Source organism: Pongo abelii, chromosome 10, assembly GCF_028885655.2.
Source record: "Pongo abelii isolate AG06213 chromosome 10, NHGRI_mPonAbe1-v2.0_pri, whole genome shotgun sequence".
Classification (NCBI taxonomy): domain Eukaryota; kingdom Metazoa; phylum Chordata; class Mammalia; order Primates; family Hominidae; genus Pongo; species Pongo abelii.
Genome location: NC_071995.2, coordinates 108845849 through 108863323, shown reverse-complemented (window position 1 = coordinate 108863323; position 17475 = coordinate 108845849). Strand labels below are relative to the sequence as shown.

Here is a 17475-nt window from a genome sequence, read left to right as displayed (position 1 = left end):
ATGTGACAGTGTGATCTTGGCTCACTGCAACCTCAGCCTCCTGGGTTCAGGAGATTTGCCTGCCTCGGCCTGCCCACACACTATCCTCCCCCACCACCAAGTAGCTGGGATTACAGGTGCCTGCCACCAAGCCCAGCTAATTTTTGTATTTTTAGTAGAAACGGGGTTTCACCATGTTGGCCAGGCTGGTCTAGAATTCCTGACCTCATGTGATCCACCTGCCTCAGCCTTCCAAAGTGCTGGGATTACAGGCGTGAGCCACCGCGCCCGGCCGGTTTTTGTTTTTTCTAAAAGAAACAGTACACCACGCAATTCACCATTTAAGGGTACAATTTAATGGTTTTCAGATTATTCACAGAGTTGTGCAAGCATCCCCACAATCAATTTGAGAATATTTTCATCAACTCGAAAAAAAAAAAAACCCCACACTCCTTTGCCATCATTTCCAACACCATTCCCCCTCCTTCCCACCCATGAATCTGCTTTCTGCCTCTATGGATTTGCCTATTCTGGACATTTCATGTAAATGGACTCACACAATATGTGGTCCTTTGTGGCTGGCTTTTTTTTCACTTAGCGTGTTTTCGGTGCTCATCCATGTTGTAGCTGTTGTAACATGTTGATACTTCATTACTTTTTTTTTTTTTTTTTAGATTTGGGGTCTCACTATGTTGCCCAGGTTGGTCTCAAACTCCAGGACTCATGCAATCCTCGCATCTCAGCCTCCCGAAGTATTAGGATTACAGGCGTGAGCCACCATACCTGGCTGATACTTCATTCCTTTTTATGGCTGAGTAATATTCCGTTGCATGGATGGAACAATTTTATGTATCCATTCATCCACTGATGGACATTTCGGTTGTTTCTCTTTTTTGGCTATCACGAATAATGCTTCCATAAACATTGTGCACAAGGTTTTATGTGGATATATATTCTCATTTCTCTTGAATATGTACCTAAGAGTGGAATTGCTGGGTCATATGTTAACTATGTTTCACCCTTGGAGGAACTGTGGAGCTGAATTTCACAGCAGCTGCACCGTTTTACATTCCCACTAGCAGAGTATGAGGGATCCAGTTTCTCCACATCCTCACCAACTCTTGTTATTGTCTGTCTTTTTAATTATAGCCATGCTAGTGGGTGTGCAGTGGTAGTTCATTGTGGTTCTGATTTGCATTTCCCTAAGAGTGACTGCCTCTTATTCTCTGTGATGATGGTGATGATGATGATGATGATGATGACAACCTATATCTGTAGAGGGTGGCAGTGTAGTTTACTGAGTCAAGGCAACTTATTTTATAATACTGGCTGTGTCTTCTTGGCCAAGTTACTAACTTCTCTGAGCCTCTGTTTCTGCAACTGTTCATAGGGTTGTGACAATTAAACAAAAAAAAGGCATGAGAAGCCCTTATCATGATGATTGACATAGAATAAGAGCTCCATAACTGGAATCCATTTTTTAAAATAATCTTTTTGAATGTATTTTATATATATATTCGTATACAAAATACAGATATGTATTTTTATATACATCCTCTCCTTTGACCCTCAAAGTAACCATGTCCAAGTTTGGAATTTGAGATCTGGAAATGTGGATTCTAAAATCCTTCACCTCTTTGAGCCTTGGTTTCCTCATGTGTAAAATGGGGAGAATTGTTAGGAATATTAAATGAACTAATAAATGCAAAGTTGTTCAAGAAATATATGGCACATAGCAAGCCCTTATTAAGTGTTAGTTTTTATTTTTAATAATGCTATCATTAGGATTATCATTATTTGATTCCTATTTTTACTACCCAACAAATATTGAATGATAAACATATACACTGGGCTGGGCATGGTGGCTCATGCCTGTAATCCCAGCACTTTGTGAGGCCAAGGCAGGCAAATCACCTGAGGTCAGGAGTTTGAGACCAGCCTGGCCAACATGGTGGAACTCCATCTTTACTAAAAATACAAAAGCTAGTTGGGCGTGGTAGTGTGTGTCTATAATTCCAGCTACTCGGTAGGCTGAGGCACAAGAATTGCTTGAATCCGGGAGGTGGAGGTTGCAGTGAGCTGAGATCATGCCACTTCATTCCAGCCTGAATGACAGAGCAAGACTCCATCTCAAAAACAAAAACAAAAACAAAACAAAACATGCTGAAATCGAAAACAAGACATATTACTTAGACCAGCTATCATAGGACCAATGGAAAAGAGCGTAATTAGTAAATGCCCCCTTCTGCATTAATACAGAGATTACATGTCATAATTCCATGTAGCAGGTGATGGGACTTCCTGACATTCCTGGCCCAGCATACAATTTCTTTCTTTCTTACTTTTTCTCTAAAAAGTGAGAGAGGGTCTTACTATGTCAACTAGGCTGGAGTGCAGTGGCGTGATCACAGCTCACTGCAGCCTCAACTTCTCAGGCTCATGTGATCCTCCTGCCTCATCCTCCCAAGTAGCTGGGACCATAGGCACATGCCATGACGCCTGGCTAATTTTTTATTGTTTTTGTAGAGACAGGGCTTTCCTTATGTTGCCCAGGCTGGTCTCAAACTCCTGGGCTCAGGCAATCCTCCTACCTTGGCCTCCCAAAGTGCTGGGATTATAGGTGTGAACCACTGTTCCTGGCCTACAATTTCTTTTATTTTCTTTTTCTTTTTCTTTTTTGAGATGGGGTCTTACTCTGTCACCTAGGCTGGAGTGCAGTGGCATGATCTCGGCTCACTGCAAGCTCTGCTTCCCAGGTTCAAGCAGTCTTCCCACCTCAACCTCCTGAGTAGCTGGAACCACCACGCCCAGCTAATTTTTTTGTATTTTTGGTAGAGATGGGGTTTCACCATGTTGTCCAGGCTGGTCTTGAACTCCCAAGCTCAAGCGATCCATCCATCTTGGCCTCCCAAAGTGCTGGGATTACAGTGTGAGCCACCGTGCTCAGCCTACAATTTTTTAAAAGCAGATTATTGTATATATAAAAACATTACTATGAGAACACCTTATAATGATGAATATTTTTCTTTCACGTGATAAAATCATAACTTGCATGTATTTAACTCCCTCAAATTCAGTTATACATGTTCCATGGGGACATGGAGAGAGAGAATAATATAACTAGTACAATTATTCAGCAACTGGGTTCCCTGGAGTAAGTGTGAGATGGGATACTTGCATCTGGGGTTCCCTCCATCATTCTCTGTTCTCATGTGCTTCTCACAGAGTGAGTATCTTGCTGCTCTGCCTTTGAATCTAGGTACTTAATTTTCAGCCACATGACCCCTAAAATAAGCCAATTCCTTCACCTTCACCTGGAGCAAAACTGTAAAAACAGCAACTTTTTCCGGAGCTAGAAATTGGCTCCAGTGGACCCACTGGGAAGAAGGAGTTGTTTGCTGTGCTACGTGGACAATTTAAGGGTTTAAAAGGCAATTTTGATAAGCCATGGTTTTGTTTGTTTGTTTGTTTTGAGACGGAGTCTCGCTCTGTCGCCCAGGCTGGAGTGCGGTGGTGTGATCTCGGCTCATTGCAAGCTCCACCTCCCGGGTTCAGGTCATTCTCCTGTCTCAGCCTCCCGGGTAGCTGGGACTACAGGCGCCCGCCACCATGCCCAGCTAATTTTTTGTATTTTTAGTAGAGACGGGGTTTCACTATGTTAGCCAGGATGGTCACGATCTCCTGACCTCGTGATCCGCCCACCTTGGCCTCCCAAAATGCTGGGATTACAGGCGTGCAGCACCGTGCCTGGTGATGAGCCATGATTTTTATCTGAAGTGCCGTCTTGAGAAGATAACCTCCATGTAAAATGTTTCTCCACAGTTTATATTTTAAAATATAAAATTGAAGAAAAAGCTATTGCCAGTTTGCTTTTTTCCTCTTTGTTAATGGACTATCTATTATCATCTCACCAAATGGAGTCTCACAGTACACAGCTTGAGAAATGCTGCCTTAAGTTGCAGTGTGAAGCCTTAAGTTTATGTAACCATGACTTAGCCATCTGTGTAGCGGGTATACCAATGGGGCGTAGGAATTGGTGGAAGTAGTTTGCACCAAGTAGGACTGGTGTGGACCATAGGTGGCAATCCAGACAGGCTAGAGCAATGTTCAGGATACAGTAGCAAGTGACAGGTTTTGGCCAGCTGTCCCTACTGGGGCTGGAAGGATGAAGAGCCAGAATAAGGAGACAGGGCCTCAGTTACTGAAACTGGGATAGAAATTGGGGACTGGTTATGGGGGAAATTAAACAAGAAGCTGTCCAGCTTCTTCTATTCTCACAACCAAGTTCAGATCTGGAGTCAGAGGCAGGGATGCAGCTACAAGAGGAGTTAGTGTTGCAGGTTTATGTAGATAGGATGCTAAGCAGTTCTATGTTAGCCAGGATTGTTTGGGCAGTAAGTGACAGAAACCCAACTTACGTTAACCACAAAGCCTCAAAGGGAAATTTATTGAATCATGTAACTGGGCAGTTGAAGAGATGGTGCTATCCTTGGACATGGATGAAGATAAGGGTTCACACTATGTCATCAGGGAGGATCTCTCTCCCTACGTCTTGGTTCTATTTGCTTCTATTTGGCTTCCTTCTTCTTTTTTTTTTGAGACGGAGTTTCCCTCTTGTTGCCTAGGCTGGAGTGCAATGGCGCGATCTTGGCTCGCCACAACCTCTGCCTCCCGGGTTCAAACGATTCTCCTGCCTCAGCCTCCTGAGTAGCTGGCATGCCCCACCACGCCCAGCTAATTTTTTGTATTTTTAGTAGAGACGGGGTTTAACCATGTTGGTCAGGCTGGTCTCAAACTCCCGACCTCAGGTGATCCGCCTGCCTCACTCTCCCAAAGTGCTGGGATTACAGGCATAAGCCACTGCACCCGGCCTTTGGCTTCCTTCTTGAACAGCTCTCTCTGTAGCAAGAAATCCTTACATTCTCTTCTTAGCAACCTCAGAGGAGCAAACAAGTCTTTCCTGATGCTCTGTTAGGAAAGTCCAGGGAAAGACTCTGATTGGTTGGATGTGAATTACATATCCATCCCTGAACCAATCACCGCCTGGGCCAAGGTGTCATCCCACTGGCCAGTCTGGGTCACGTGCTGGCTCCTGTGGCAGGAAATAGGAGGAAGATGACTGAGCCGGCCGGGTGCAGTGGCTCACGGCTGTAATCCTAGTACTTTGAGAGGCCGAGGTGGGTGGATCACCTGAGGTCTGGAGTTCGAGAAGATGACGGAGCAGTGTGAGCCCTACTGAACCACATCCAGTGGATTTTCCTTAGGAAGGAAGATCCTGTTACCAGACAAAATGGGAAAAGGAAGTGGAGAGGGTAGGCAGACAAAATACAGTGATCTGTTACAAGGTCTTCCCAAAAGCCAGAAATTCCAGGGATTTCTGAAGTCTACTTCTCTAGTCCTGGCTTGTCTGGGCTGTGGAGACTCTATCTAGGTAATTGTTGCGCTCCTATTCTTACCTTGGTTCCTTCCTCAGTCCCACCAGAAGCCCTGCTCATTTGGGATGTGCGACTTGGCCCACGGAGGCTGCCAGCTCACCTTGGTACTTAACTACTATTTGGTTTCTGTGACCACCAAGCTATTGCTTAAACCAAGCTGCTTGCGATGGCACCACCTAGGAGAATTCTTTAGATTTTATTCCGAGTGAGTTGAGAAACCATGGGAAGATTGAAAGCAAAGGAATAAAAGATGGTTGCATTGTGTTGGGAAGATTTCCCTCTTCCCTGGAGACCAGTCCTCACAGAAGCTTTTCCAATGGCCACAGACTAGGGAAGGTTGAGAGAGGGACAGGAGAACAAACTCCACTCACAGCTGCTGCTTCTCCTCTGCCCAGTTAGCCTCCACTACGGCCAACAGTGAGCCTGTGTTGTCATTTGTGGTCCCAGGCTGGCTGTCGCCATGGAGATGGTGTTGCTGTACTAGTTCGTGGCTATTAAAATGGAGCTCCTGGCTGGACACCTGTTTCCCAGTGGGTGGCCACACACCTGTGGGTCTGGGCCTCCTCCAGCTGAATAGAAGTGAGCCCAGCACTGAGGTAGGGGAGACACCAGACACCAGGAGAAGTAAATCCAACTCAAGCGTGGCCCCTCTGCTCCCGATTTTTTTTTTTTTTTTTTTTTTGAGACAGAATTTTGCTCTTGCTGCCCAGGCTGAAGTGAAATGGCACGATCTTGGCTCACTGCAACCTCCGCCTCCTGGGTTCAAGCAATTCTCTTGCTTCAGCCTCCCGAGTAGCTGGGATTACAGGCATGCACCACCACGCCCTACTAATTTTGTATTTTTAGTAGAGATGGGGTTTCTCCATGTTAGTCAGGCTGGTCTCAAACTTCTGACCTCAGGTGATCCGCCGGCCTCGGCCTCCCAAAGTGCTGGGATTACAGGCGTGAGCCACCGCGCCCAGCCTTTTTTTTTTTTTTTTTTTTTAGATGGAGTCTTGCTCTGTCACCTAGGCTGGAGTGCAGTGACATGATCTTGGCTCACTGCAACACCCGCCTCCTGGATTCATGTGATTCTGCCTCAGCCTCCCGAGTAGATGGCACTACAGGCGTGTGCCACCACACCAGGCTAATTTTTGTAATTTTAGTAGAGATAGGGCTTCGCCATGTTAGCCAGGCTGGTCTTGAACTCCTGGCCTCAAGTGATCCGCCTGCCTCGGCCTCCCAAAGTATGAGCTACCGCGCCCGGCCTGCCCCTGGCCATCTTCAGGGAAATAGAAACATGAGGCCTGCCACATTCTCATCCCACCCTTGACACCTAGGTGATGTGAGAGCTTGAGGGGGAGGTCAGAAGGCCAGAGATGACTCAGTTCTGGAGGTGACCCCGTAGGAGAAGAATCCAGCCACGTGATACACGGATCCAAGAGAACAGTAAATGCAAAGATCTGGAAGCACAAAAGAGGAACAGCAAGGACAGCATGTTCCAGAACCTGGTAAGAGAGGAGGGTGGAGCCAGAGCAGGGGGCAGGACGGGAAGAGTTGGAATTTGATTTTCAGTGCCATGGGAAGCCACTGAAAAGTATTACGCAGAGAAGTGAAACCATCTGACTCATGTTTCTAGAAGCTCTCATGGACCACTGTGCAGAGCATAGAGTGCGGTGGGACCAGAATGATGGTGAGGGACCAGTGAGAAGGTTGCTGAAGTCACCAGATGTGAGGAGATGGAGACTTGGGCTGGAATGGGATGGTGGAGCCAGAGAGATGTGGACAAAGCCGGGATGTGTTTTGGAGGCAGAACTGATGGATTTGCTAGGAGGTGAAGGATGGCTCTGGATTCCTGAGTGATTGATGACGCCTTTTACCAACCTGAGGAGAGACCAAGGAGTGGGCACGGTGGCTCACTCCAGTAATCCCGCATTTTGAGAGGCCAAGGCGGACAGATCACCTGAGGTCAGGAGTTCGAGACCAGCCTGGCCAATATCGCAAAACCCCATCTCTACTAAAAATACAAAAATTAGCTGGGCGTGGTGGCAGGTGTCTGTAATTCCAGCTACTCGGGAGGCTGAGGCACAAAAATTGCTTGAATCCAGGAGGCGGAGGTTGCAGTGAGCCGAGATTGCACCACTGCACTCCAGCCTGGGTGATACAGCGAGACTCAGTCTCAAAAAAAAAAAATGTATATACATATATATATATACACACACACACATATGTATACATATATATAATAAAAATAATAATAAATAAATAAAGGATCTCAGGCAAGCAATTAAACACCTGCCTACTACCATCTATCTTCATCTCTTTGTTCATGTCTAACACCAAAACACCCAAATAGTTGGAAGCACATTATCTCAAAAGATAAGCATGGTTTTTTCAAATGAATGGCTATAGCCTTATGAAAAGCTGCCTTGGTATCTGGTTTTCTTGTTTTGAGGGGCAAGGATGGAGGCTTCTCTCCTGCACCCACAGGCCACTGGGGATACCACCCCAGCCCATCCTCTCACCCTGCACTGGAGCCTCTCAGCCCTCCTGCGTGGGTAGCACAGTGTTGAGAAGAGGAAGGAGCAATTTGTCTGGCTTCTTCACAGGCCCGCAACTGGCATGTACAGTGGCCGAGAAGGTGAGGCCAAGGTGGGGCTGGGGAAGCTAGCAGGGGTGAGATCGTGGAGCACCTTCAGCTGCATCTGGGGGGCACTGAGAAAGCATGGAGAGCTGTCCCCCCAAACCCCAGCATCTTAGTAGAAAATATTCAAACATACAGAAAACGTGAAAGGTTTTACGCTATTTTCATTTTAAAGACATTATTTTGCTTGAAATATAACAGCTACTGAGTGCTGCTGAGGTCTTAGCATGTGCTGGGTTCCAGGTTCCATTCTTAGCATGTGACATGTATTGGCCTATTTGATCCTCCTACATAATCCTATAATATTGGTTGTTGGAGTGGTTGATCATGACCTGAACGGCCACAACATGTTTGGGGAACTCTCTGTGTTATGAGTTCCACTCCCTAATACATGTCACAACTGAATGTCCCAGGTTCCCTTGCAGCTAGGACACAGCATGAGACCCAAGCTTTCCAAACGTATGCCCCAGGCAACACTTCCATACACAAGGAATCACATGGGATGCTGGATATGAGCAGAATTCAAATTCAGGAATAGAGGGAAGTATTGCCCTTTGAACCATACAATAGGGGATCCCTTTCCCTGGACCTCATGCCTTAGAGGGCCCCACTCTGTTCCTCTGCAGACTGCTAGCTCCCCTATGGAATGAGGGTTGTCTGAGGCTGTATGAGTTTCTATTTGTTACACAGCGGTGGAAACTGACACAGTCCCACAGGCCTAAATCAAGGCATCAGCAGGCTGAGTTCTTGTCTGGAGACTCTGGGGAAAATTCACTTCCAAGCTCATTGGTTTGTTCGTTCATTTGTTTGTTTGTTTTGAGACAGAGTCTCGCTGTGTTGCCCAGGCTGGACTGCAGTGGCGTGATCTTGGCTCACAGCAACCTCTGTCTCCTGGGTTCAGGCAATTCTGTCTCAGCCTCCCAAGTAGCTGGGATTATAGGCACCCGTCATCATGCCTGGCTAATACTTGGGAGCCTGAGGCTGCAGAATCGCTTGAACCTGGGAGGCAGGCATTGCAGTGAGCTGAGATCACACGATTGCACTCCAGCCTGGGCAACAAGAGCAAAACTTGGTCTCAATAAATAAATAAATAAATAAATAAATAAATAAATAAATATAAAAATCTCTCACCAGGCGTGGTGGCTCATACCTGTAATTCCAGCACTTTGGGAGGCCAAGGCGGGTGGATCACTTGAGGTCCAGAGTTTGAGACCAGCCTGACCAACATGGTGAAACCCCATCTCTACTAAAAAAAAAAATACAAAAATTAGCCAGGCGTAGTGGTAGGCACCTGTAATCCCAGCTACTTGGAGGCTGAGGCAGGAAAATCGCTTGACCCCGGGAGGCAGCAGTTGCAGTGAGCTGAGATTGCGCCACTGCACCCCACCCTGGGTGATGAGAGCAAAACTTCGTCTCAAAACAATAAAAAATAAATAAAAATATGGAGACAATTTTAAAAATTAAATTTAAAAAGTGGGGGGCTGGGTGCGATGGCTCGTGCCTGTAACCCCAGCACTTTGGGAGGCTGAGGTGGGCGGATCACTTGAGGTCAGGAGTTCAAGACCAGCCTGGCCAACATGGTGAAACCCTGTGTCTACTAAAAATACAAAAATTAGCCAGGCGTAGTGGCGGGTGCATGTAATCCCAGCTACTCAGGCACCTGAGGCAGGAGAATCACTTGAACCTGGGAGGCGAAGGTTGCAGTGAGCTGAGACATACCACTGTACTCCAGCCTGGGCAGCAGAGCAAGACTCTAAAAAAAAAAAATCTCTTTATTCAGCCAGCTGCAGGGGTTCACCCCTATAATCCCAGCACTTTGGGAGGCTGAGATGAGAGGATTGCTTGAGCCCAGGAGTTTGAGACCAATTGAGAACAGCTGAGCAACAAAGTGAGATCCCATCTCTAAAAAAAAAAAAAAAAACTAGCTGGGCATGGTGGTGCACGCCTGTAGTTCCAGCTACTGGGGAGGCTGAGGTGGGAGGATCGCTTGATCCTGGGAGATTGAGGCTGCAGTGAGTCATCTTTATGCCTCTAGACTCCAGCCTAGGTGACAGAGTGAGATCTTATCTAAAAAAAAAAAAACTTTTTTTCTATATTTTTTCTCAACTTTATTGAGGTATAACTTACATATCATAAAATCACCCATTTTAAATACACATTTCAATGACTTTTAGTAAATTTACCAAGTTGTTCAACCATCACCATGATCCAGTTTTAGAACATTTCATCAGCCTAGTAAGAGCCCTCATACCCATTAACAGTCACTCCCCACTCCCACTCTCTCCTCATGGTTGCTCAACCCAGGCAACCATGAATCTACTCTATGCCTCTGTAGATTTGTCTTTTCTGGACAATCTTTCTTCTTAAATTCAGCAGAATAAATTCTGTTGTTTAAAACTGGAAACCCTGCCGAATAGAATACTAATATCTTCTTTTTTGGGAGACGGAGTCTCACTCAATCACCCAGGCTGGAGTGGAGTGGCACGATCTCGGCTCACTGCAACCTCTGCTTCCTGGGTTCAAACGATTCTCCTACCTCAGCTTCCTAAGTAGCTGGGATTACAGGCGTGCGCCACCACGCCCAGCTAATTTTTGTAGTTTTAGTAGAGAGGGGGTCCTACCACGTTGGCCAAACTGGTCTCGAACTCCTGACTTCAAATGATCCACCCACCTTGGCCTCCCAAAGTGCTGGGGTTACAGGCATGAGCCACCATGCCCGGCCCTAATATCCTCTTATTACAGAAGAAGAAACAATGACTCAGAAAGGTTAAGTAACTTGTCCAAGGTCGTGTAGCCAGTAAGTGGTAGAGCTGAGATTGAACCTAAGCATCTCACACCGTAGTCCATGCTTTCATTAAAGTATGCAGTGTAGGCTGGGAGTGGTGGCTCACACCTGTAATCCCAGCACTTTGGGAGGCTGAGGCAGGTGGATCACGAGGTCAGGAGTTCAAGGCCAGCCTGGCCAACATGGTGAAACCCCGTCTCTACTAAAAACTACAAAAATTAGCTGAGTGTAGTGGCAGATGCCTGTAATCCCAGCTACTCGGGAGGCTGAGGCAGGAGAATCACTTGAACCCAGGCAGCAGAGGTTGCGGTGAGCCGAGATCTTGCTGCTGCACTCCATCCTGGGTGACAGAGTAAGACTCTGTTTCAAAAAAAAAAAAAAAAAGTATGCAGTGTGCAGTATAGAGAGTGGAGGGGACAGGGTAAGACTGGAGGAAAGGAGACCATTTAGGAGACTATTGGGTCGTCCAGATAGGAAAGCTGATGGTGACCTGGACTGAGGAGGTAATAGAGGCAGAGGAGAGAGGTAGATGACTTTGAGCAATATTAGAAGGTAAAACAGTAGGATTTGGCAACTGAATGGGTGAGAGGGAAAGAGGGAGAGAATGAGTCAAGGAGTGTGCCATGTTTCTGGCTTGGACAACTGATAGGTGCTGGAATAACTTGCTGGGATAGGAAATGCAGGAGAAAGGGCCAATTTGGGGTGGAAGATGAGGTCAGAACTGAAGGCATTGAGTTTGAGGTGTTCATGGAACATATACATGTAGATGTTGAATAGGTGGTTGGATATATGAATCTGGAGCTGAGATGTAGGTTTCTTTTTTTTTTTTGAGACAGAGTCTCCGGTCTCCCCCACAGCTGGCTCTGCATGAATTACTCTTCCTCTATTGCAATGAGCTGAGGGATATGAGGGCAGTTGTGCGATCTTAGCTCACTGCAGCCTCTGCCTCCTGGGCTCAAGTGATTCTCCTATCTCAGCCTCCTGAGTAGCTGGGATTACAGGTGCCCGCCACCATACCTGGTTAATTTTGTATTTTTAGTAGAGATGGGGTTTCACCATGTTGGGCAGGCTGGTCTCGAACTCCTGGCCTCAGGTGATCTGCCCACCTCAGCCTCCCAAAGTGCTGGGATTTCAGGCGTGAACCACTGCGCCCAGCCTGAGATGTAGGTTTCTGTATCACCAGCATATAGATGGGAACTAGAACCATGGAAGAAGCTGCAACTCACCAGCAAGAGAAGAAGTAGATGAGAAAGCAAGAGGGCCTAGAACCGACCCCGGAGAAGTGCTAACCTTTAAGGGGTGGGAGTGCTGAAGTCCCCAAAGGATTCTAAGAAGGAGTAGCCACAGAGATCCAATGAAAGTCAGGCAAAGATGGATTCCTGCAAGCTAAGGGAAGGAGGTGAGGGAGGTGGGGCATGGTCATAGTGTCAACTGGTGCTGAGAGTTCCAGGAAGATCAGCTATGTGGTGTGTCTATTGGATTTAGTGACAATGACATTGTTGTTTACTTGGCAAGAGAGGCTTTAGAGAAGGGATGGGGGTGGGAGCCAGACTGGAGTGGGCAGAGGAGTGAATGGAGATGCAGAAATGGATATGATGACTCACTCTTTCAGGGGACTTAGCTATGAAGAAGAGAGGCGTGGAGTGGTGGTAGGAGAATGTAGGATTGAAGCGGGGGTATTTTGGAGACAGAGTTTCACTCTTGTTGCACAGGTTGGAGTGTAATGGGGTGACTCGGCTCACCGCAACCTCCGCCTCCGGGGTTCAAGCGATTCTCCTGCCTCAGCTTTCCGAGTAGCTGGGAATACAGGCATGCGCCACTATGCCTGGCTAATTTTGTATTTTTAGTAGAGAAATGATGTTAAGTGCAGATGGAAAGGGGACAGGAGAGAAACGGAAGTTGATGTGGTAAATGAAAATTATCTTCATCATCTTCCTCACCATCACCAGCAGTAACCACAAGGAAAGCTTGTTCTGCTCTGGGACTGCCCTGTCACTTTTCTTCCTGAGAAAATAAGCCAAAATCTTTCCCTCTGTAACTTTCACCTTTGCTTAGAGTTTTGCCTTGTGTCCCTCTTCAAATGGCTGCACACTGCTACTATGTCTCTCCTCTTCTTCAAACTCACAGCCCCCATCCTACAGGCCATGTGCTCCCAGCCTGGTGATCAGACCCTCAACTCTCTCAACCAAGTTCACACCTCTTGTTTGTCAAGCCCCTCTTGAGAGGCAGTGTACACACTCTTGCTTTGGTGATGGAAGCATGAAATGGTTCAAGCATTTATGATTTAGGAAAATGAACTCAGATAGAAAAGTGTTCTGAGTAAGTGTAAGTTCTGAAAAGTGCCAGTGTAAGTCTGTGCACACCCTTTGACCCAGAAGCCCTACAGATTTAATGCCTTAGGTGTGAGAAGAAGCTTGTGCAGGGATTTCTGGCAACATGAATGTGGGGTGGACAGACAGTGAGCACAGTTGTTAGGAGCATAGCCTGAGTGCATTCTTCCTGAGATCAGGAGCAGGACGAGGATGCCCGCTTTCACCGCTGCTGCTCAACATTGTACTGGAAGTTCTAGCCAGAGCAATTAGACAAGAAAAGCAATAAAAGGCATCCAGATGGCAAAGAATGAAGTAAAACTATCTTTAGTCACAGATGGCACAATCCCATATATGGAGAATCCCGAAGAATTCACAAGAAAACTATTAGATAGAGCTAATTAACCAATTCAGGTAAAGTCGCAAGGAACAAGATCAACACACAAAAATTAATTGTGTGTGTGCATTTTTTTTTTTTACACCAGCAAGGAACATTTGAAAAGGAAATTGGAAAAAGAATTCCATTTACCATAGCATTTAAGAAAGCTGAGGCTGTGGAGCCAGATGGCTGCGTTCAGAGCTGGCGCTGCTGTTTACCATGTGACCTTGGACAAGCTTCTCGCTTCATTCATGCCACAGTTTGTTCAGCTATTAGGTGGAGGTAATACTAGCACCTTCCTTATAGAGTTGGTTTTTGTTTTCATTTTATTGGTGGGGGAGAGTAAGAATTGCAAAAGTTAATATATGTCAGCAAAATAGACTTAGAAGAGTGGTTGGCCCATGGTAAGGACATATTAGGGTTACCAAAAATTGTTTATAATTGGGAAAATTGAACAAAAGTTCCAGTTAAATATCTATCCCAGAGACTGACTGGCAAATTATCACAATGTTCCTCTTAGCTTGAGCCATATGGAACTGCCTGTATTCTATAGCTATGGCCTACAAAATGGGCAGTTCTTTCTTTCTTTTCTTTTTTTTTTTGGAGACAGAGTCTCACTCTGTTGCCCAGGCTGAAGTGCAGTGCAGTGGCATGATCTTGGCTCACTGCAACCTCTGCCTTCCAGGTTCAAGTGGTTCTCCTGTCTCAGCCTCCCAAGTAGCTGGGATTACAAGCATGCACCACTACAAATGGATAATTTTTGCATTTTTAGTAGAGACAGGGTTTCCGCCATGTTGGCCAGCCTGGTCTTGAACTCCTGGCCTCAAGTGATCTGCCCGCCTTGGCCTCCCAAAGTGCTGGGATTACAGGCGTGAGGCACCATGACCTGCCAAAATGGGCAGTTTCATATATTCAATCACTAGGATACTCTTTAGCCACAAAAATGATTGTATATCATAGATCTATCTTTATCACAGATATATCTTTACTGTCATAGAAAGAATTAATAACATATTATTGAGTAAAAAGAGCAAGTTACAAAACAGCCTGCAGCCTGTAGTGTGGCCACGTTCGTAACATCAGTATATCTGTGTGTCTTGGTGTGGACATAAAGAGATATCTAGAAGACACTCAAAAGTTTCAGCAATTATTGTCTGAGTGATTTGTGCTGGGATCTTCTTTTTTTTTTTTTTGAGACGAGTCTCGCTGTGTCACTCAGGCTGGAGTTTGCAATGGCATGATCTTGGCTCACTGCAATCCCCGCCTCATGGGTTCGAATGATTCTCCCACCTCAGCCTCCCGAGTAGCTGGGATTATAGGCGCCCACCACTGTGCCTGGCTAATTTTTGTATTTTTAGTAAAGACGGGGTTTCGCCATGTTAGGCAGGCTGGTCTCAAACTCCTGACCTCAAGTGATCCACCTGCCTTGGCCTCCCAAAGTGCTAGGATTACAGGCGTGAGTCACTGCGCCCAGCTGGGATCTTAATTTATATTTTTTCTTTTTAGCCCTTGATTTTTACCCTGTTAGACTGACTTTAGGACTCTAACCCCCAAAAGTGGAAAAGAATACATTAGTGTTGTTGAAAGCCACTAAGTTAGTGGTCATTTGTTACAGAAACTAATATAATCGGGATTTAACTTGCCTTGGGGGTGGGGCTCTCCCCCATTTTCTTCTCAGAGCATCTCTTGGGTCCTCAACCCTTGCTGAGCCCCCACCATGGCCTAGTGGACCAGGGATGAACTTGATTAGATTCTCCTCTTTGGATTTAAAAAAGAGAAGCAGAGGCTGCATGCTCAGCTCCTCCGTGCTGCACTGCAGGCACAGTGCCCAGCGCCACTGCTCTTTAGGGGTCCATGAAGATGTCTGTTGGCCCTGGGTTAGTCATGAGCTAAGGGATATGAGGGCAGTTCACTTTGGAGGCTCAGCCCTTTGGTGTTACCTTTGCTCTGGAACCTTAGGAGCTGTAAGGGGGAGAAGAACTTTGCTGAAAGGCACATCCTCCCTGCAGAGCTTGAAGAACAATCTAACCGTGCTGGCATGGAGCCCATCCCACCTGCGATGCCAGTGTAAGTCTGTGAAAGCCACTCGTATTCAGAGCATGTGGATTGGGACTCTGAAGAACAACTTTATGGTGGACACCTTCATCTCCATTTGGTGAGTCCAGCGCAAGCAGCCTGAGGGTTCCATGGGCTTAACCTCACCCTCCATCCTTATTTCCCTGCCACTGCAGGGCTCCTCCTCATCCAGACTTGCCTGTGAGTGCCCCTTGATGGATGTATTTGTCTGTTCTCATGCTGCTAATAAAGACATATCTGAGACTAGGTAATTTATAAAGAAAAGAGGTTTAACGGAATCACAGTTCCACATGGCTGGGAAGGCCTCACAATCATGGTGGAAAGCGAAAGGCACATCTTACGTGGTGGCAGGCAACAAGTGACTAAGAGCCAAGCAAAAGGGGAAACCTCTTATAAAACCATCAGATCTCATAAGACTTAGTCACTGTCTCCCACCAGGTCCCTCCTACAACATGTGGGAATTATGGGAGCTACAATTCAAGATGAGATTTGAGTGGGGACACACCCAAACCATATCAATGGCCCTAACTTCTCTCCCATTAGCTCTCTTCTACCTCCCAGACTCTTTCCAGCTTTCCTCTTTTTCTTCTTTTTAAGAGACTGGAGTCTTACTGTGTTGCCCAGGCTGGTCTTGAACTCCTGGGCTCAAGGGATCCTCCCACCTCCACCTAATGAGTAGCTGTGACTATAGGCATGCACCACCACACCCCCAAAATTTACCCATCCTCCCTGGCCCAGTAAAATCCTCAGCTTCTTCACACCCCTGTTAGCTCCAGGCACCAGCAGCTTTGCCTTCTGTAGAATGCATAAAATTATAGCCTCTTAGAGCAAAAAGGTCATTGGGATTAGGGAGGCTGAGAGTTCTCTCTTCATTCAGGATTAAACCTAACACCTGGAAGGGTGACATGGCTTGCCTTAGTCACCAAGCAAGGTCGGGAGAGTATTTCTGGGATGGTCATTAGTACTTTCTTTCCAAAGGGAGGACACCACAAACTCACTTTCGTGATCACAGTATTCCCCTCCTACAGGTAAAGTATGCAAACTGGATTTCATTCCCTCTTTTTTTTCTTTGACACAGCACTGAAACTTTTTTTTTTTTTGAGACGGAGTCTGGCTCTGTTGCCCAGGCTGGAGTGCAATGGCGCAATCTCAGCTCACTGCAATCTCTACCTCCCAGGTTCAAACGATTTTCCTGCCTCAGCCTCCCAAGTAGTTGGGATGGTTTAGGAGTCACGCAACTGGAGGCTACAAGATTCTGACCCTCCCTAAACTGCTCCTAAGATCAGTGCTTGAGATATTTTGCAGACCCTGCACTTGATGGATCAGCTCAGTAAACTGACTCATCTGATCTTGTGGCCCCTTCTCAGGAACTGACTCAGCACAAGAAGACAGCTTCGACTCCCTGTGATTTCATCTCTGACCAATCAGCACTCCTGGCACACTGGCTTCCCCCAACCCACCAAGTTATCCTTAAAAACTCCGTTCCCTGATTGCTGGGGGAGACTGATTTGAGTAATAATAAAACTCCGGTCTCCCCCACAGCTGGTTCTGCATGAATTACTCTTCCTCTATTGCAGTTCTCCTGTCTTGATGAATCGGCTCTGTCTAGGCAGCAGGCAAGGTGAACCCTTTGAGCAGTTACAATTCTATTTAATACCTCTGTCTCTGCCGGGCACGGTGACTCACACCTGTAATCCCAACACTTTGGGAGGCCGAGGTGGGTGGATCACCTGAAGTCAGGAGTTCGAGACCAGCCTGGCCAACATGGTGAAACCCTGTCTCTACTAAAAATACAAAATTAGCTGGGTGTGGCGGCTCATGCCTGTAATACCAGCTACTAGGGGGGCTGAGGCAGGAGAATTGCTTGAACCCAGGAGATGGAGGTTGCA

The 17475-nt window shown here is 46.5% G+C and overlaps 2 protein-coding genes across 5 annotated transcripts in view; both read left to right on the top strand.

Moving 5' to 3' along the window:
* LOC129047182 (uncharacterized) overlaps positions 1 to 17475 on the top strand; it is a 57091-nt gene that overhangs the window by 35301 nt on the left and 4315 nt on the right. The window lies entirely within an intron of this gene.
* LOC100453736 (uncharacterized) lies at positions 5000 to 17124 on the top strand. Of its 4 annotated transcripts, none has more exons than XM_054528217.2 (5): positions 5001 to 5156; positions 6734 to 6904; positions 13617 to 13792; positions 15470 to 15665; positions 16954 to 17124. In XM_054528217.2, exons 3-5 carry the CDS (start codon positions 13696 to 13698, stop codon positions 16958 to 16960), a joined length of 300 nt encoding a protein of 99 aa, XP_054384192.1. In that variant the 5' UTR covers positions 5001 to 5156; positions 6734 to 6904; positions 13617 to 13695; the 3' UTR covers positions 16961 to 17124. The 4 variants fall into 4 exon arrangements, 2 of the variants coding, with proteins under 2 accessions (XP_054384192.1, XP_054384193.1); XM_054528218.2 differs by having other exon boundaries at positions 5001 to 5410; XR_008512390.1 differs by lacking the exon at positions 16954 to 17124 and having other exon boundaries at positions 5000 to 5291; positions 15470 to 15834.